Here is a 20,127-nt window from a genome sequence, read left to right as displayed (position 1 = left end):
AATGGATCCCTGTGCTAATGAGGCCACAACGCTCCAGGCTGCCTCCTGCAGGGTGGAGGCTGGACAGCACGAGGGCACTGATCTGTCCCCTGCCTCCATTTCCTGCGGGAACAGGACTCAAATGACAACATGGGCGAGGTGGCTGGCACCCAGCCCCTGGAAAATGGGGGGGACCCGAACGTTACTGGGGGGCTGCTCCTCCAGGCCTGGTGTAGGGAGGGCGGTGTCCCATCTGGCTCGTGCCCATGGACTCCCCCTGGCCACCACCAGCATGGACCGGCCTACAGGAACCATCGTCCAGGCAGGGCCCGCAGAAGCAGGGGGAGTGCTGCCCAGGAGGTCGGGGGCCGCTCGAGACACAAAACAAAAAGGACTGGTGAGCTGGGAGGTCTGAGGTGGGCAGGACACGGCAACAGTGGGCAAATGCAATTCCCGGGGGCTCCCACCCTCCCCCCGCCCTGCTCTGCACAGCCCCCACGTATGTGCTGTGTGGTCTGCAGAAGAAAGAATGCTGGTAAAAATGCCTACTATGTGCTGGGTGCTGGGCTAGGCAGTTGCCTTGTCATCATTAGCGACCCTGCCAGGGATGCACTTACTAACCCCTTTATAGAAGAAGGAACTGCGGCTCAGAATGATAACATAAATTCACCACCCAGAGCCCCGCCAGGTAGTAACCAGCATAGCTAGCCCTCTTGACTGAAGCCCCTCTTCTCTTTCCACTAATAATGGCTGTCACTTACTGAGTGCAGATACTCTCCTCATCCCCTTTTACAGATTAGGAAACTGAGACCCAAAGAGATGAAGCAACCTACCCAAGACCATCCAGCTAACAAGTGGTGGAGCCAAGATTCCAACCCAGAGGATCTGGCTCTGCCAGCCTGCTCAGATCCCCACAGCTGTCTCACTCCAGCTCTTCCCCCTACCCCGTCCCTTCCCAACCGGGGCGATTTCGGCAACACCCGGAGACATTCTGGGGCACCACAACTTGGGGATTAGGCAGATGCTACCAGCCTCTAGTGGCTGACTCCAGGGATGCTAGTCAACACTCTACAATGCACAAGACCCCCCCCCACACACACACACGCACATAAAGAGTTATTCAGCACCAAATATCAACAGTGCTGAGGCTGAGAAACCCTGCACTACACGAGTGCTTTGCGACAGGAATGCAATGGAGCCACATACGTCATTTAAGACATTTCTAGTAGCCACATTCAAAAGGTGAAAAGAAACAGGTGAAATCAATCCCAACAATATATTTTGTTCAACCCGATCTTCCCAAAAGGTTATCATTTTAGCACGCAATCTATACAAAATTACGAATGAAATATTTTACGTTCTTTTTTCTTTCATACACAGTCTTTAAAATCCTGGGTGTATTTCGCACTTCCAGCACACTTCAATTTGCACCGGTTGCATTTCACTTGCTTGGCAGCCACGTGTAGCTTGTGGTCACCGTAGCAGCCACACAGATAACCTCAGCAACAGAGGAGTCTGCAGATACCCTCAGCGGACTGCGAAGCTGTCTAAATGTGTTGGACTTTGTCTTCAGTGCACAAGGGGCAGATACAGAAGCAAGTGGAGACCGGGGTGATAAGACACTGAAAGGCAGTGTGGAACCATCCATAGCCGCGGCTTCCCTCCTGCAGGGTGGAACTCTTTTTTTCCTATTTAAGGCAGGCACCTGCAATTTTTCTCCATAAAGGGCCAGATAAAATATATTTTTGACTTTGTGGGCCACGTGATCTCCATCGCAACTCTCCTCTGCTGCGGTGGCAGGAAAACAGCCACAGACCATATGTAAATGAATGGCTGTGGCTGTGTTCCAATAAAACTTTATTTACAAAAACAGGCAAGCGGGCCGAATTTGTTCCATGGGAACAAAAGGGGGTTGTTGACTTCTGATTTAGGTACTCCTCCAGAAAGGACTTAACTGCCTCTCACAGGGGAAAATCACTAGAGAGTTGTTTTTGTTAACCCTGTGTGGCCCCCCGGCCCCTGAGAAATCAGCCAATGAGGGGGTTATCGTTTCCACGTGGGGCTGAATCTGGTCTTGAGGATGAAGGCAGTGAAACCACACTGCCCTCTCCCTGCCAACATGCATGCAGCGGTGGTTAGAGGCACAGGTTTTGGAGACAGCTCACCTGTGTTCAAATCCCAGCCATGTCAAGAATCAGCTGTGTGACCCTGGAGTGGTTGCTTAACCTTTCTGTGCCTAGTTTCCTCCTCTGCTACATGGGGCATGGGGAAGGCAGCGGTACCTGCCTGGGAGGGTTCTAGTGGGCATGAAATGAATTAAGGCGTGACAGAGTACAGAAGTGGGCCAGGCACACCTCTAGCTGCGCTCAAAACACGATGCTTAATTATTGCCCACTGAGCATCGGCCCGGCAGCAGGCCCCGAACCAGGTGACCGGGTGTCCTACGGATGAGCACACCGACCACTCAGAATATGGTCCTGGTGGAGTGCTGTTGTCCCCATTCTACAGGCCAGGAAATGAGGCCTGAAGAGGACGAGTCACTTGACCATCCTGCAGAGGCAGAGCCGAATACAGTGATGTGTTCTTTTCTCTAAACCAGTGGTTCTCAAACAGGTGCAATTTTGCCACCCCTTCCCCCCACCTCCCGAGGACACTAGGCAAAGGCTAGAGACATTTCTGGTTGTCACAACTTGGAAGGAGGTGGCTTTGCTACTTGGCATCTAGTGGTGCAGGCCAGGGATGCTGGTCAACACCCTACAAAGCACAGGACAGATGCCTACAACAAAGAATGATTCCAACCAAAATGTCAGTAGCGCTAAGGCTGAGAAGCCCTATTATAAACAAGCCGGTTGGGCTGGGCGCGGTGGCTCACACCTGTAATCCCAGCACTTCAGGAGGCCGAGGTGGGAGGATGGCTTGAGATCAGGAGTCCGAGGCTGCAGTGAGCTATGGTCGCCCCCCTGCACTGCTGAATAAGCACGCTGACTTAGCTGGGGGTTCCTCAAAGGCAGACAAGGGTTCGAGCAGTTGATCCGGGAGGTGTGCCCAGGAAGCACGGGTGCGGGGAGGTGAAGTGAGGCGGGGAAGGAAAGGTGGAGAGTGAGTTTCCACCAGGGGCACCTGTGCTGATCTCCTGGGGAACCTCCAGGGCGGCGGTCCCCGACCTTTTTGGCAGCAGACACCGGTTTCATGAAAGGCAATTTTCCCACAGGCCGGTGGTCGGGGATGGTCTCAGGGTGATTGGAGCGCATTGCACTTACTGTGCAGTCCAACCTCTCTGCTAATGACAGTCTGTGTTTGCGGCGGCTCCCCAGCGCTCGCATCGCCGCCTCGGCCCCACCCCAGGCCACCAGGCACTAGATGCTCTTAAGGAGCACAGCCTAGGTGCTGTGCCCCTGGGCAATTTCATGAAAATTGCCTTTCATGAAACCGGTCCCTGGTGCCAAAAAGGTCGGGGACCGCCGCCCTGGAGGTTCCCCAGGAGATCAGCACAGGTGCCCCTGGTGGAAACTCACTCTCCACCTTTCCTTCCCCGCCTCACTTCACCTCCCCGCACCCGTGCTTCCTGGGCACACCTCCCGGATCAACTGCTTGAACCCTTGTCTGCCTTTGAGGAACCCCCAGCTAAGTCAGCATGTTTATTCAGCAGTGCAGGGGGGCGATCAGAGCTCACTGCAGCCTCGGACTCCTGATCTCAAGCCATCCTCCCACCTCGGCCTCCTGAAGTGCTGGGATTACAGGTGTGAGCCACTGCGCCCAGCCCAACCGGCTTGTTTAGAATAGGGCTTCTCAGCCTTAGCGCTGTTGACATTTTGGCTGGAATCCTTCTTCGTTGTAGGCATGTGTCCTGTGCTTTGTAGGGTGTTGACCAGCATCCCTGGCCTGCACCACTAGATGCCAAGTAGCAAAGCCACCTCCTTCCAAGTTGTGACAACCAGAAATGTCTCTAGACGTGCGGGCTGCTCCTCCCACGTGCAATTTCCAGCAGGGTTCCCACTCCTGCGGGAATCTAATGCCCCTCGGATCTGGCCGGAGCCGGAGCTCAGGCGGAGATGGAGCGATGGGGAGCGCCTGTAAATACTCCCTCGCTTGCCGCTCACCTCCTGCTGTGCAGCCCGGTCCCCAACAGGCCACGGACCAGCACCCGTGTGCAGCCCGGGGGCTGGGGGCTGCAGCTCTAGGGGACAGCACGCATTTCAGAGTCTGCCCTACTGAGGGGCGAGGGAGCTGGGGTACGTATACGCCCATCAGTCTGGGCCCGAGGGCTGCTCCAGGGAGGCACCGAGTCCCCGACACCGCCAATACGCCCACTCATGGGCAGAAGGGACCCTGGTGGCCAGAGAAACCCTTTCAGACAAACAGGCATGGAGGCGGGAGCTGGCAGCTGAGCAGCACAATGGGAAACGCCAGGGGTGTGGGTGGGCACAGCTAGCGTCTGGCCTACATCAAGTGACAAGAGGATGACGTGGCCATTTCCGCAGATAAATAGAACATCCGGCACCCGGCCTGGCTCCCAGCAGGAGCCTACAAACTATGTGTCGGGTACGAACCTGTGCAAAGAGATCCCTGGGAAGGCAGCTCTAGAGGATGTGGCCCTCCCTGATTAAGCGGGGAGTACGAGTTAAGGCCGGTCTTCGTGGGGGGCGGGACGCCCAGGTTCCCGGGAAACGGAACCCAAGCCAGCCCGGCACCCAGGGACACTTCGCCCTTACCAATGGGGCCGTCCCGGCCCCGGAGCCCAGAACAGCCTTGGCGTGGGGCTGAGCCTGGTTCTGCGAGGAGGGCGGGAGGGCCCCAGATCCTGGGTGGGCACGGACGCGGTAATGAATATTTCAGGACACTTCGTGTAGCACTCAAGGGATTCCGGCCCTGCCAGGGAGGACATCTGCGCTCAGAGAGTCTCTCGCTGCCAACAGGCGGCCGCCTGGGCAAAGGGAGGCTGGGAGCTGCTATCGATCGAATGGGAACAACAGCGGTAAATAAAATGAGGTTAACAGAGAACCTGTAACTCGATACTGATTTGTTCTAACACACGTCCATTCGGTGCTTAATAAATGCCAGGCGCCCTTCCGAGTGCTTTTCAAATGTTAATTCACTGGATCCCCACAGCAGCCCCATGATGACAACCACGTTGGCAGTCAGTTCCCGTTAGCTGAGCATCTAGGTTGCAGCAGCCGCCGTGCAAACCGTCTGACACACACGATTAAATGTCACCTCGTGCGCGGGTGCCCAGTGCTCTGCTTGCTCTCCGCTGTTCCAACAGCACTTGGGCGGGCCTACTGTGTGCATCCTTGCGATGACAAGTCGAAGTAAAATATTTGCAACAACAACTGTACGTGAATGAGAGCAGCTAACATTTGAGAGTTCTCTGTGCGTTGAATGCCTTATCTCATTTAATCTTCAGTCACAGCTCTACGAAATAGGTGCCACGAATGTTCCCATTTTACAGATGAGGAAACTGAGGCACAGAGGGGTGAAGCGACTTGCCCAGGTTCAGCCAGGATCCCAGAGCTAGGATTACAGGCGTGAGCCACCACGCCCGGCCGAGTGGTGTTTTTTTTATTATTAGGCAAGTGGACTGTGGTTACTTTTTCTTATTTGGGAGGAAACTGAGGCTGCCAAGATACTGACTTCCTGATTCCAGGTACCCCTGCTGGCCCCAGAATCCAGACCTCTGAACAAAGGCCGTTTTGGGGATGAGTCAGCGGGTGGCTCCTCGGGGCGCGGGGACAGGGCGGCTTACCGAACTCAGACTGCATGCCCGGGTAGATGATCCTGAACACGTAATCCGTGGCCTCGTCGTCTTCCTTGTCCGAAGACGTGGACTCGGAGGAGCCCTGGGGGCTCCGCTTGCGCAGTTTAGGAAACACTTTGCCCTGGAAGAACATGTCCCGGTGCAAGGTCCCTGGGACACACGGCCCCTACAGCCTGCACACCTGGGGTCTCGGCGGGGACAGCAAGAGCCCACAGAGCCGAGCGAGGACCCGAGGGCAGGAGGACCCGGTGACGGCCCTCCCCAGCCTCCCTGGGCCCCCCGTCGGTCACTCACCTTGCCCCGCTGGGACCACAGCGGTGGGTCCAGCTGCCCGTGCGGGAGCAGCCCGTTCTCCAGGCACGAGAGGAACTGCAGGAGGTGCCCGCCCTTGGGGAAGCGGAGGGGCGGCCTCTGGATCCCGTCCTGGCTGACCAGCACCACCGTCCCGCCGCTGTCCACTGCCGCCGCCACCAGCCAGAGAAGACCCAGCGGGAGGTCACACGAGGCGCGGGGACAGGGCCCTCCCTACAACCTCGCCCCCCGTCGGGGCCCCAGCCAGACCCTGGGGCCCTGCTCCGAGGCTCCATCTGGCAAAGGCCTGGGCAAAAGGTCAGGGCGGTTCTACCCCAGCCCCGCCCCGAGTCTGTCTCATCCCAGCCACCGTGACCCATCCCTGACTCTCGGCTGCAGGACAAGGCCAGGAGGGGCGGGGCTGGCCTCCCGAAAGCTAACCCCCATTGGAAAAAGACGCCCCCAAACGCCCTACCCTTAAGAACCCTCTGCAAATCTACCTGTCTGCTTTTTGTATGGAGGCCTTCAGACTGACCCCTTCTCAGGGCAGTAGTCGGCTCAGGCTAGCATGCATTGAGCACTTACTGTATACAAGCACAACATGTTAAAGACACTGTCTTATTGCAATACTCACAATACGCCTAGGAGGCACTTCCTTACTAGTGCCTATTTCACAAATGGTGAAACTGAAGCTCAGAGAGGTCAAGTAACTCCCCCAAGGTCACACAGCGAATCGGAGGCAGATTCTGGATCTGAACGCAGGTCTGCCTCATTAAAAAGGCTTAAACCAGCACGTTTTGTGCGTTGGTGAGGCACAGACCACTTGCTTTCTAACGCAGGGTGGCCCTCTGCTTGTTGACTGTGCCTTCTTCTGGCTCTAGGGGAGCACTGCAGACACGGGCCCCGGATCTTCAGAGCGCTGGCCTGGAGCCACAAAGACCCGGCTCACGTCCAGGCTCTGAAGCTTGCAGGCTGTGTGCCCGAGCGCTAAGCTGCTCCCTCACCTCCAAAGTGGGAGTGGTGCCGCCCCAATCACCGGGTCACGGTGACAAGTAAACAAAAGGCACGTGGCTACTCAGGACTGTGCTTGGCACGTTGTAAGTGCTCAATGTGCGTCAGCAGCGAATGCCACGGGTTTGGTGCTGAGCCCTTAACACACATCACTCCATCCTCACAACAACAGCATGAGAAGGTGCTGTTATAGTCCCCATTTTACAGATGGGGAAACTGAGGCTCAGAGAGGCGAAGCCACTTGCCCAAGTTTGCACAGGGAATAGGGGATGCCCACCCCCTTGTGTCATGGTGCGAATGAATGGGCAGGGGTGGGGGCAGGCAGGGGGTCCAAGAGGAACGCCCAGGCCCCTGCTGTCCCCACGGCTCCTACCTTGCTGGTGGCAGTGCAGGTAGACAATCTCTTCCAAGCGGATGGTCATGGCATAGTCCCAGTAGACGCTGGAAGGGGAGGGAGGGTCAGGCTCGCAGGACGCCTGCCTGCCTTCCTCGCGGGGGGCGGAGCTCAGGAGGCCAGCAGGCCACACCCACAGGCTCCCCTGTCACCAGGGTCCACCGTCCCCAGCATCTGTGTTCCAGCCCGCCCAGACTCTACCTCCCCTTCTTCTGGCACGAGCACCCCGATTCCCCCCACTCCTAGTCCACATGGCTGAGGCGGGGCGGCCCCGCTGACTGTCCACTCCGGGACTCCAGGACTGCGGGGATGGCCCCCTGGCGCAGTGCTCGGAGGGGGATGGCTGCACGACCCAAGCAGAGCCGGGGACTCAGCTATGGGACTCGGTTTAGCATGGCCGGGAAAGAGGTGCTCCCTCCGCCCGCAGAGCAGGGCAAGAGGTCCGGGAGGGACCACAGCCCGAGAGCGGCGTCCACAGACGGGAAGAGAGCGCGGGCGCCCGCCATCAGGGTCCCCGATCCACCCACACGCGGGGCCACGGCCCTGGAGATTGCCATGCTCGTGGGCCAGCGTCTACACCCGCTGGAGTCTGGCGTCTAGACTAACTCTCACCCTGGCCCCAGGCCCCCGTGCGTCCACGGCCGGGAGTCGGGATGGCCGCGCGGCAGCCTCCACCCCACAGCTCCCGGCAGGGCGACCGAAGGGGCTCTCTGGGGCTCCACTGGCCCATCTGTAAAATGGGACTGCGACAACACACCCACCACAGCGTCTCCGTGGGGACCAAAGAGAATCGCGCGTCCGACAGACTCAGCTCAGGGTGGACACGTTAGAAAGCGCCAGCTTGGGAAGCGGCCTCCGAGATTTGCTCGAGGGTTTCCCGCGTGACCGGGGACCCCTCTAGCAGCCAGCTGTCCCCTGGAGACTCCCCACCGGTCCGGCCAGACGTTCTTAGCACCGTGCTGTGTTGGAGACTCGCCCTGCCCCATCTTCCTTCCTTCCCCTCCCCACCCCAGCTTGGAGGTCTGGGGGCTCGCCCCACTCACCCCTGCCCCTCCCCTCCGTTCCCCACCCTCCCCTGCCCTCCCCTCTTCCCCCTCCCCCACCCAAGTGCATCCCCAAGAACTCTGTGCTCGTCCAGTCCTGCCTCGGCACCTGCTTCCTGGAGGACCCCACCTAACACAGGCTTCAAGGTGGGACAACGTTCACATCCCACTTCCACCACCTACCTTGGACCAGTCCCTACTCCTTCCTGTGCCTCAGTTTCCCCAGCTGGGAAATGAGGAAGTTGGAATAGAGTGGAAAGCCCTTCCTGTCCTGGTCTGTACCTTGACCAGCCTCAGCAGGGCTCACGAAGTGAACGTCCTTTGAGGACAGCCAGGTGCACGCGAGTAGCAGTCGCTGCTGGGCTTCCCACACGCCTGGTCTAGCCCGCGTGTCCCTCCCGGGCCCCCACAGTGCCGTGTGCCTGTCGCACAGAGTGGCAACTGCCTGGTCTTCCCCTTTGACTGCCCAGACGCTACTGAACACCCCGAGAGGGGCTCTGTTTTGTTCGCGTCTCCATCATGCCCGGGGAATGTTTCTTGTGCACAGCGAGTGCTGAGCGCTGGAAATGCCCAGTGAACAAAGCCACTCTCCGAGGCACCAGCAGCCACAAGCAAACAGGAGCTCTGTGGCCACAGTCCCTTGGGACCCACGATGGCGAGCCCTCTCCAGGTGCCCAGGCTCCCTGCTAAGGGCTTTACCTGCATTTTCTCTCACACGAGTCTTCCCTGCACGCCTATTCAGAGGTTCCAATATGCCATCCCCATTTTACAGATGAACAAACTGAGGCTCGGGGAAGTGAAGTTGATTATCCAAGGCCACTCAGCCGGGAAGGAACAAGGGCTGAGTTTTTGGTTTCGTTTCACATGCTTTAACAGTTTTACGGAGGTATAATTTACATACCATAAAATTCACTCTCTGTGAAGAGATAATTTGATGAGTTCGACGAGTAAATGTACACATTTGGGCAACCATCACCACAAGCCAGTTTCAGAACATTTCTATCAGCCCCTAAAGATCCCTCTTGCCTGTTGCAGTCAATTCTGCATTCCCTCCCCCAGCCTTGGGCAACCATTAATCAGCTTTCTGACTGCATAGACTTGCCTCTTCTGGACATTTCACCTAGGTGGAATTGCACAAATATGTGGACTTTTGTGGCTTGCTTCTTTCACTTCGCGTCATGTTTTCTAGGCTCATCCATGTTGTAATGCATACCAGTCCTTCCTTTTTATTGAGAAATAATATTCTGTTGCATGCGTCTACCACATTTTACTTATCCATTCTTCAGCTGGGTTGTTTCCAGTTTGGGGCTATTATGAACAGTGTTGTTGGGAACATTAGTGTGTACGTTTTTTATGTGACCACGGGTTTTCATTTCTTTTGGGTCAAACGCTAGGAGCGGAATTGCTGGGCCACACAATAAGGATTTGTTACAAGAAGCTGCCAATGAAGTCTGTAAACTGGGTGCCCCACCAGCTGTGTATGAGGGTCCCAGTGCTCCACGTGGCGGGGCTCAGACTGGAGACAAGTCTGACCTGACCCCGGAGCCCAAATATCCACCTGTTTGATGGTATTTTCTCTCTATCAGAAGGAAGCCCAGCTGTGGAGTGAGGATCCAGGCCATGCAAGAGGAAGGAACGGCTGTGAAGACAGAAGAGCTCCTATATCTTCTCAAGACAAAGGCCACTCCCCTTTTCTTCATTGTCCCTTGGTCCCCCAAGGGGGGAGCCCCTGGAAATCCTCCCCTCACCACGCCAACCCCTGCATTTCTGACTCCTGGCTGCTTCCAGCCCTGGGTGAAAAGAACAAGGACAGACTGGGGTTCAGGGATCAGGGGCTGGGGATATGAGCCCCTGGACCGTGACCTTATAAGTTCAGATTTAGCTGGAACTCAATTCAGGAGCACTTACAAGGTGCCTGCTCACAACAGAGAAAAAGATGCAGAAAAAATACGCAGTCTAGATCAGGGGCCGTCAAACTTTTTAAACAAGGGGCCCGTTCACTGTCCCTCAGACCATTGGAGGGCCGGACTATAGTTTAAAAAAAAAAAACTCTGAACAAATTCCTATGCACACCGCACATATCTTATTTTGAAGTAAAAAAACAAACAGGCAAAAACACCCGCACGTGGCCCGAGGGCCGTAGTTTGAGGATGCCTGCCCTGGGATGACCTGGCGGTGGCAGTGGAGAGTCCCAGCAATCGTTGGAGCCAGTGCCTTTCTCAAGACACTGGCACCAAAACTTTCCTGCCCACGCAACCCTGGGCTTCAGTCCGAGCAGCAAAGAGGACTCTCAGGCTGTTTAAAGCCCTGATGTTGGGTGGAAGACACTTCGACGTTACAGAAACCCCCATCTTGTCCTGCTCCCTCCTTTGATAGAAAGGAAAAACTGAGGCCCAGAGAGGTGGAGCGACATACCCCAGGTCAACGGGCAAGGTGAGGGCAGAGCAAGCACGTGGTCCCCTAACATACACGTATCCATTTACTTGCTCGCTCATTGTCCTGCCCCGTGTAATGTGAGCTTTAGGGAGGCAATGACTGTCCCCTTCTTCAGTGGCCAGCTCCCTTGGGTCCAGCACGGTGCTGAGCACAGAGCAAGTGCTCGGTAAATATCTGGGGTGCGAACCCAGGCCCCTGACTTCTCTGCTTCGTTTCACACAGATGACCTGAGCACCTGCTACCTGCTCCAACCTGTGGCAGGGGCTGGGACGTGAGCAAGTCAGGATCGCTTCCTTTGAGGGTCAGAGGGCTCGAGGGTGACACAGTAGGTATACAAGTGGGCACAGATCGATTACGTGACCACAGTGTTCCAATATTAAATAAATGCTACGAAGGGGACAGCGAGATCCAAACTCTGCGGGGAGGACAGGGGAGGCCTGATACCAAGGTCTGAGATAAAGAGGCTGAGACAAGCTTTCGGGCCAAGAGCAACTCCTTGACCCCCGCCCTGTCCCTCCATGAGGGCTCCTGATTGGAAATTCCAGAGTCTGGCTGGAGCTGATTTCCTGGACCCAGCCTGGAACCAACTGTACCACCCACTGGCTATCTCTGGGGACAGATGGTGACCCCTGAAAAGGATGTGACCAGCTTAGACAATGCTATCCATCACTCCACGGCCTGTTGAGAACACAACGGTAATGTTCTGGCTATGTTTCCTGAAAAGAGTCCTTATCTTTTATAGAGATGCATATTAAAATATTTTTATGGATATTATAGATGAAGTCCTACAACGTCTGCATGTTGCTTCAGTGCTACACGTAGTGGGAGAGGGGATGGGTTGATGGCCATTGGAACAGGGTGATGGGTCCCCGAGTTCTGTCTTTATGTTAACAATTTATCACCTGCAGTCCCGGCTACTCGGGAGGCTGAGGCAGGAGGATCGCTTGAGTCCAGGAGTTTGAGGTTGCTGTGAGCTACGATGATGCCACCGCCCTACAGCCTGGGCGACAGAGCTAAACCACGTCTCGGTAAAATGCAATACAATAAAATAACTCATCACAAAAAGTTTTTTAAGAAAGCAAGCAAATAGAAAAGAAAGCCAGGATGGGACCAGGAGCAGCACAAACCATTGCTTCTCTTTCTCGCCCGAGGCACACAAGGCTCCGTAAGCTGGAATATCTGGACCGGCCACGCCTTTGCACTGTGGCTTCCTCTGACCTTCCTGGAGCCTTCCCCGCCGTGCCGGGCCACAGGCATTGCAGCACGGAAGGCCCTCTCCTGGCATTTCTTTCCTGCCTGATGTATATAGCCTTTGCTGGGTCACAGGGATTCGCAGGAGCCGCAGCCCGGGGCCAGCTACCCCGGTGACATCTCCCACCTCCCTTTTCTATTGAGTGACCAGAAAGGGTGGCCGGAGACTGGGCAGCGTTTTGCCGCCTGCAGGGTCTGATGAGACCTTTGCAGGGACCTCTCTCTGGGTGGGGTCTGGAGCTGGACACTCCCCACCCCCATGCCGAGAGAGGCTTCCGGCTGGTTTCCGGATCCTCCTGAACCTTTGGGCCGCAGCTGCGGGGAGGCTGAGCCCTGCGGCCCCGACAAGCAGGCAGAACAGCAGGCAGGGCCAGGGCACGAGCCTCCCCTGCCCAGGAAGGCAACTCTCCTGTGCCCAGGGGCGAGGAGGGACCCAGGGGACGCGCGGCAGGCCCAGGTCCTACCTCTTCTCGTAGTCCAGGTCTCCTACGGACCCGTTCATCAGCTGGTTGGGCGTCCACTTCAAGGTCATGACGTCAGCCGTCTGGTGCAGGGACAGGTAGCCCGGCACAGCCTCCATGTCGTCCCGCTGCAGAGAGAGGAGGACTCAGGCCCAGCCACAGTGCTGGGGTCACAGCGGGCGCAGGCCCAGGCCCACTGGACTCATGGACACATAACCTGAGCCTTCCAGGCTACGGCCACTTGGGGGACCCTAAACCTCCCTCCAGGTGGCCCTGCTGAGCAGAGCCATCTGCAGCCAGCCTTGCAGGACAGGTTCTCCAACGTCTGGCTGGGAAGGCCACCCACCCTCAACACTTTCCCATTCTTGCCACCCTCCTGGGGGGGGTGTCGCTCTGCCCCGGGGTTCCTTTAGGACCAGGAAGGGGGCTCTGTCCCTCTTAACATTACCCTTTTCAAAACAGAAGGCATGAGTCTTGGTCAGTCTTGAGGGAGAAAGACACAGCCGCTGAGCTCCAAGGCCCCTCCCACAGACCTTCCCCAGAGACCTCCGCCCCCATGTCCCCTGCACCGCCTGCCTGCAGTGACCCCTGGCCTTCCCGGAACTTTCCTGGAGGACTTCCCACCTGCTTTGTTTTAGCCCGAGCGGGTGTGTGGGGGAGGGCGATGTCACCATCTCTCACACATAGAGAGAGGCAGCCCCTCCACCAAATTCACCTCAACCACATGAAGAGACAGACATCTGACATTTACTGAGCACCAAGGGTGTACCAGGCATGGCCCAGTCTTCACATGCGTGGTCTCCATTTAGCCCCATGAGGGGCACCACGGCAGTGTCTCACTGATCCAAAGAGGCACAGCTCGTTTTTTTTCACATTTTAATGTACCTAAAACGGGGATGCATTTTTTTTTTTTTTTTGAGACACAGTCTCACTTTGTAGCCCAGGCTAGAGTGAGTGCCGTGGCGTTAGCCTAGCTCACAGCAACCTCAAACTCCTGGGCTCAAGCAATCCTTCTGCCTCAGCCTCCCCAGTAGCTGGGACTACAGGCATGCGCCACCACGCCCGGCTCATTTTTTCTGTATATATTAGTTGGCCAATTAATTTCTTTCTATTTATAGTAGAGATGGGGTCTCGTTCTTGCTCAGGCTGGTTTTGAACTCCTGGCCTCGAGCAATCCGCCTGTCGTGGCCTCCTAGAGCGCTAGGATTACAGGCGTGAGCCACCATGCCCGGCCAGGGATGCATCTTATAATGGGCGGCATCTCACAGCTATGACGTAGTTGTCATCGCCTGATCTCGCACAAACCCGGTCATAGCTGTTCATGCTGTCGTCACTTCAATTAAGTTTACGCACGGTTGTTACTCCATAAGCAGGGTGTAGGGGCTATTTTAGATGTCCTCCTAAAGATGAGACTGTGATTCAGCTTTGCGCTGCAAGGCTATCAAGAACACAGGAAGGCTGAGAGCAGCTCAGCGGAGACTAATGTTGATATCGGCGAACCAGGCGCGTCATTCATCCCTGCAGGGAGGCCCAGACTCTAGCTTTTCTTGCAAAGCAGCAGCCAAGGACTTTCCAGGTCTTAAGAACCATCCCAGCGATGAGAGTGGACACGCTTGCAAGAAATGCTGCACTTCCCGTGCTCTTGCATAAGGGGCCACCAAACATTTTGGGTAAAAGGCCAGGGAGGGACTATTTTTGGCTTTGCGAGCCACACGGGCTCAGTGGCAACCACTCAAATCTGTCATCACAGCCTGGAGGCAGTCAGAGAAAATATGTAAACTGATGGTCATTGTTGTGTTCCAATAAAACTTTATTCGCAAAAACAGTTGGCGGGCTGCCTTTGGCCCATGGAATATGGTTTGTTGATCCCTCCTCTTGATGGAACAGAAAGTGATATGTGGAAAAATAAGGGCATTGAGGACTCTTAGTCAAAAAGTGATACAGAAGATGGAACTCTGAACTGGAAGAAGTTTTAGGACTATCTCAACCAATGCATTTCAATGTTATTTTCCCTTATGTGCACTTATAAAAGTGATGTATGATTTAAAAAACAAACAAAAAACTATGTCCAACTCAATCCCAAAGATCTCTTTCAAAAGCATAAGCTAACATTTCCAAGTACTAACGAAACATGTATTTGCTCTAAATAGCATTTTAAATTTCTCAATGGTTATGTTAAGAAATGGTATATCTTAAATGCATGGCTTTTTAGATTTAAGGAAATAGACTGGAACACATTATGATGAAAATGCTGTGGCTTGGAGGAAGAAGTGACTTGCTCAGGGTCACCCAGTGATTGAAACTGGGACCACAGAGCTGGAGTGGCTGACAGTTCTCCCTCTGCTTCCTCCCAGGTGGGCCCAAATACTATACTGACTCTGTGACCAAATGGCCCTGGGGAGGGGACAGCCGAAGGTGACACTGCATGAGATGCATGTGCCTGGCTCACCACCCGTCTCTGCAGCCCAGCCAGGTGCTGGGCATAGAAGGTGACCGTGCAGTGGCACACGCTCTGGCACCAGCTGGCTTGAATTCAGTTCATAACTCTGCCTCATACTTCGCCTGCATTGGCCTCACCGTTGCCATCTATGATAATAGCACCTACCTCACGGGGCTGTTGTGAGGTTTAAACGAGTTACTATAGCTAAGAGCACTCCACTCAGTGCTCAACACACAAGACACACTCAATAAATATCAGTCATGAGGTTGCTGGTCTGGATGCCCCATGCATCTAGCACCTGGCAGGTCTGTGTAAATGTCCACTGAGTGAGTGAGGACAAGAGTGGATAGATGGACAGAAGGCTGGGTGGGCAGGGAGGTGGACAGATGGACTGGAAAATAAATGGACAAATGGACAGATGGATGGGTGCAAAGATGGGAAGATAAATATAGATAGATGGATGAATGGATGGTGGGTGGATGAATGAATAGATGGATGGGTTGGTGGATGGATGGATGGCTAGATGAATGGAAAGATGAATGGACAGATGAGTGGGTAGATGGATGGATGGATGGATAGATGAATGGATAGATGGGTGGATGGGTGGATGAATGGATAGATGGATGAATGTACAGATAAATGGATAGGTGGGTGGGTGGGTAGATGGATGGATGGATGGATGGATGGATGGACAGATGAATGGATAGATGGGTGGGTGGGTGGATAGATGGATGGGTGGATGGGTGGATGAATGGACAGATGGATGGGTGGATGGGTGGATGGATGGATGGATGGATAGATGGGTGGATGGATGGATAGATGGGTGGATGGGTGGATGGATGGATGGATAGATGAATGGACGGATGAATGGACAGATGGATGGGTGGATGGATGGATGGATGGATAGATGGGTGGGTGGGTGGGTGGATGGATAAATGGATAGTTGGGTGGGAGGGTAAATGGATGAATGAATGGATGAATGAATGGATGAATGGATGGATGGATGGATGGATGGATGGATGGATGGATGGATGGATGGACAGATGGGCAGGTGGGTGAATGAATGGATGAGTAACCTGGATCCAGAGAGAACTTCTCCTCTATAACCCACAGCTAGACCCTCAGTGCAAGTTCTGGGCCCAAGAAGACCCCTCACCGGCTGAACCAGAACGTTGTTCTTGCCGTAGAGCAGGGTGGCACGGGAGTTCTGGTGCAGGGACTCCACGTAGTCACGGGCGGAGAGGGATGGCCGGTCGTCCATGCTGCCACTCGAATGCCTCTTCTGGATCTGGTAGCATGAGGGGAGAGGGAGGGATGAGGCCTGGAGTGACCTTCAGGGCCCCCACCCTGCTCCCTGCCCCCACGCCCAGCCCTCCTTCCCAAAGCCCCACTGTGCGCCCCACTCACGCAGAGGGCCGGCCGCTTGGTGGGCGAGTCATGCCGCAGGCGCGAGCTGTGGATGCGGTGCCTCTGCACCAGCTCGTCCGCCGAGGGGTCGGTCCAGAAGTGATCTGCAGTCTTCATCTTGGTGTACTCCAGGGCACAGGGCCCCACTGCGGAGCACACGGGGCTGGGAACCCATGGCCCCAGAAGGCCCATCCCCCCGTCCTCCACCAGATGGGCCACGCTTTTCACCGCCCCTTCCCTCCAGCCATCTAGGGCGCCCCAAGTCCTGCAAGGGACACGGCCCTGGGGGCCAGAGACAGCAAACAGCTACGCTTGGAAGGGCCGGGCTGGCTGGGGCTGAGAAGGCCCTGAGGAAGTGCCCCCGAGACTCAAGAGCAGAGGTCCAGAGGGAGCTCCAAGCACCGGACCACTTACCCAACAAAGACGCCAGGATTGGGCCATCCACAGGGTCCATCAAGAGAGCTTCCTTCTCGTAGTATTTACTAGCAAGAGAGGAAAGGACATGCAGGTTTGGACCGGGACCAGCAGAGGGCGCTCCATCGATAGACTGGGTGCAATCCCCACCTGCCGTCCAGATACCACTCAGAGCCTCAGCTGCCCCATCTGTAAAATGGGAATAATAATAAGGCAGCTCCTAGGGCATTTAGCATGGTGCTCAGCATCTACCCGCTTAATACATGGGCATAACGGAGCCTTTATGAGAGTAGCAGGAATAATAATTAGAAGGCTGCTGAGGTCTGGCTGATTCTGTTTCCACCGCATCTTCCATTTGATGGGAAGGGAAGGCCTTTAGAGGCTCATAGAAGGCTGTCTGCCCTTCTATGCCTGAGGCAATAATATGCTGTTTAGCTGCAGCGTGTACTGAAAGGCTATGTGGACAGGCTTTCCTGCCCCGATGGCTAATGTTGATATCGCTGGCCTGGGATGCCCAGAAATGCTCCCTGGAATCTGGCTCTGCAAAATAATACGTCATGCCATCAGTACAATGTCCCTGCTGAATGTCTTTTGACTCGTCTGAGTTATCATGTAGCAGTTGCTAATTCCTTGAAAACTCATACAGTCTAGAAGCAAACAGAATTTCCCGAATTTCGGGGTTGAAAAGAACCTCATTCTGACCTCCCAAGGGATCTTAGGCCCAGGGAGGGCCAGTGACTTGTTGGAGGCTGCACAGCAGGTTGGGCTACCTCCAGCCGGTTTGGCTCTTGGATCATACAACAGGAAGTATAGGACACAGGGTCTGCGTAGGAGCTCAGAGTTGCCACTCCCTGCTTTGCTACGTGTCCCCGGGCAAGTGACGCCCCTCTCTGAGCTCCAGTACCCTCAGCTGTAAAATGCAAAGAATGACAGAACTCGGGTTACTGGAAGGATTAAATGACGACTTGCCCGTAGAGCAACAGCACCGAGCCTAGCATCAGGAAATTCTCACTAAATACTGGCGACATCATTGTAATCTTACCCCAAAGAAATCTTCTATCACCTAGACTATTGGTGAATAGTCATGCTAGAACTGACATGCTCTGGACTTGCTCAGTATCAAAGTTATACATTTTGGTGTCAAATCTGAAGCCATCAAGGCACTTTCCACTTCAGCACCACCCAGTTTCCATCCAAAAATCGGCACAGTTATGTGATCATAAACTTTGGAAGTGCTGCCTCAAGAACAGCAGGTAGAGTTAGAATCAAGATATGACTGCGACTTTCTTTCAGTCTCCCTCCTGCCTCTGGGCCTTTGCACCTGCTGTTCCCTCCACCAGAAACACTCTTTTCCATGCCCCCTTCCCTGGCCCATGCCCCGCGTGCCCTTCAAATGGAAGCTCAACTGCTGCACCTGCCAGGGTGCTTTCCCTGCACACCCAGAGAAAACCAAACAGCAGCACACCTGCTTTGGGACACCCTTCTCCTCTCATCACCATTACGACTTGCCAGTTGCCCTGCTGGAATGCGAGCTTTTTGAGAAGGGGGGTTTTGCTCCATGCTTCCATACATATTTTCCTCACAAAAGGGCAAAGAATGAAAAGATAAAAATAATAAAAATACCCAGTGTGTGTGCAGATGTGATTAAACTAGCACTTTTGTGTCCTGAAAGATAGGGAATGTCTCAGATATCTCTCTCTCCCTCTGCCCGCCGCCTTGGGAGGGGGGACGGGTGTGTTGGCTGTACTCAGGCTGTGGATTACTTCAGTGCTCCCCCCCACTTCTCTTGAGATAATATACAAGCTTTGTAATATATCAGGCATCACCACTGTATCCCTGATATCTACCGTATTTCCCCAAAAATAAGACCTACCCATAAAATAAGCCCTAGCAGGATTTCTAACCATTTGTGCAATAGAAGCTCTACCCCAAAAATAAGCCCTAGTGACAGGCGTGGCTATGCAACACATCTGCACAACCCATGCATTTTGTCGCGGAGCGGGAAAGAAGATGAGCAGCCCTTCTCATCTGCCCCATCGTGACAGCTACTATCCCAGAGGTGACCGGAAAGGTGCGGGCAGCCCCACCAACAAGGCTGGCTCCCCTGTCAGGTCCCGGCCATCCTGTGCGTGCTGCAAACTGAGGCTTTGAGGGGAAAATAACACATCCCCTGAAAATAAACCCTAGGGTGTCTTCTTGAGGAAAAATGAATATAAGACCCTGTCTTATTTTCGGGGAAACCTGATAGGTTAGCCCCTGGGACAGAGCAGGTGCTCATTAAATATTTGTTGACTGAATAATGCTTGCATGCTTGCGCGAGGGGATTCATGCTATAAACCTTCACATCCGATTAGTCTGAGCTAGGGGAGAAAACGCAAAAAGGGTCACTGTGCATTTTCAAAATGCCGAGTATTCGCCCAATTCCCTTCTCATTTCTTGTCTGGGGTGGCTGCGACCCCCAGCCCATTAAGCAAAAGACAAGTGCAAAGAGGGCTGAGTGACCTCCCTCAGGCCACTCCGGTTATTCACTGGAGTGATCAACGGGAAAAGGAAGAAACCTGAGATCCTTATACCACAAAGACCCGTGGGGTCCCCGACCCCCAGGCCACGGGCCGGTACCAGCCCTGGTTTGTGGCCTGTTAGGAACCAGGCTGTACAGCAGGGGGTGAGTGGCAGGCAGGCCAGCGAGCTTCATCTGCTCCTACGGCCGCTCCCCATCACTCGCATCACCGCCTGAGCTCCGCGCCTCCCACCCCCGTCAGGTCAGCAGCTGCATTAGGTTCTGATAGGAGCAAGAACCCTGCTGCCAACTGCACGTGGGAGGGGTCTAGTTGTGCTCCTTATGGGAATCTGATACCTGATGATCTGGGGTGCAGCTGAGGCGGTGACGCTAGCGCTGGGGAGCCGCTGCAAATACAGATCGTCATTAGCAAAGATGTCTGACTGCACAATAAAAGTAATGCTTCTACATCATCCCGAAACCATCGCCCCGTGGAAAAATTGTCTTCCGCGAAACTGGTCCCTGGTGCCAAAAAGGTTGGGGGCCGCCTAAAGATCCTGCTATTAAACACCTGAATCTCTCCAAGGTTCTAAGCTGGCCTCGTTCACGGTCACGCATCCAGGAGACATTTAGTTAGCCACTTTCTCTCGGACTTAAGCGAATGTCAAGCGAGAAAAGGAACCGGTTTTTGGCAAGGGGGTGCAATTCCCGCGCCGGCCAGCAGGTGGAGGCAGAGCGCGCCCAG

At 54.9% G+C, this 20,127-nt stretch overlaps 1 protein-coding gene across 2 annotated transcripts in view; it reads right to left on the bottom strand.

Moving 5' to 3' along the window:
* The window catches only part of SGSM1 (small G protein signaling modulator 1), a 90,597-nt gene that overhangs the window by 36,716 nt on the left and 33,754 nt on the right, over positions 1–20,127 (bottom strand). The window contains exons 6-13 of one of the 2 annotated variants that reach the window (XM_075996648.1): positions 16,883–16,950; positions 16,469–16,614; positions 16,218–16,349; positions 12,625–12,749; positions 7,410–7,477; positions 6,029–6,192; positions 5,723–5,855; positions 186–350 (exon numbers count right to left, since the gene is read on the bottom strand). In XM_075996648.1, coding sequence (XP_075852763.1) covers positions 186–350; positions 5,723–5,855; positions 6,029–6,192; positions 7,410–7,477; positions 12,625–12,749; positions 16,218–16,349; positions 16,469–16,614; positions 16,883–16,950 — 1,001 coding nt within the window. The remainder of the gene's footprint in view (positions 1–185; positions 351–5,722; positions 5,856–6,028; positions 6,193–7,409; positions 7,478–12,624; positions 12,750–16,217; positions 16,350–16,468; positions 16,615–16,882; positions 16,951–20,127) is intronic. The other variant, XM_012756594.2, reaches the window with a different exon arrangement.

Source organism: Microcebus murinus, chromosome 22, assembly GCF_040939455.1.
Source record: "Microcebus murinus isolate Inina chromosome 22, M.murinus_Inina_mat1.0, whole genome shotgun sequence".
NCBI classification, from domain to species: Eukaryota; Metazoa; Chordata; class Mammalia; order Primates; family Cheirogaleidae; genus Microcebus; species Microcebus murinus.
The sequence above is the reverse complement of the archived record's forward strand: the minus strand, read 5'-3'. Positions and strand labels throughout refer to the sequence as shown.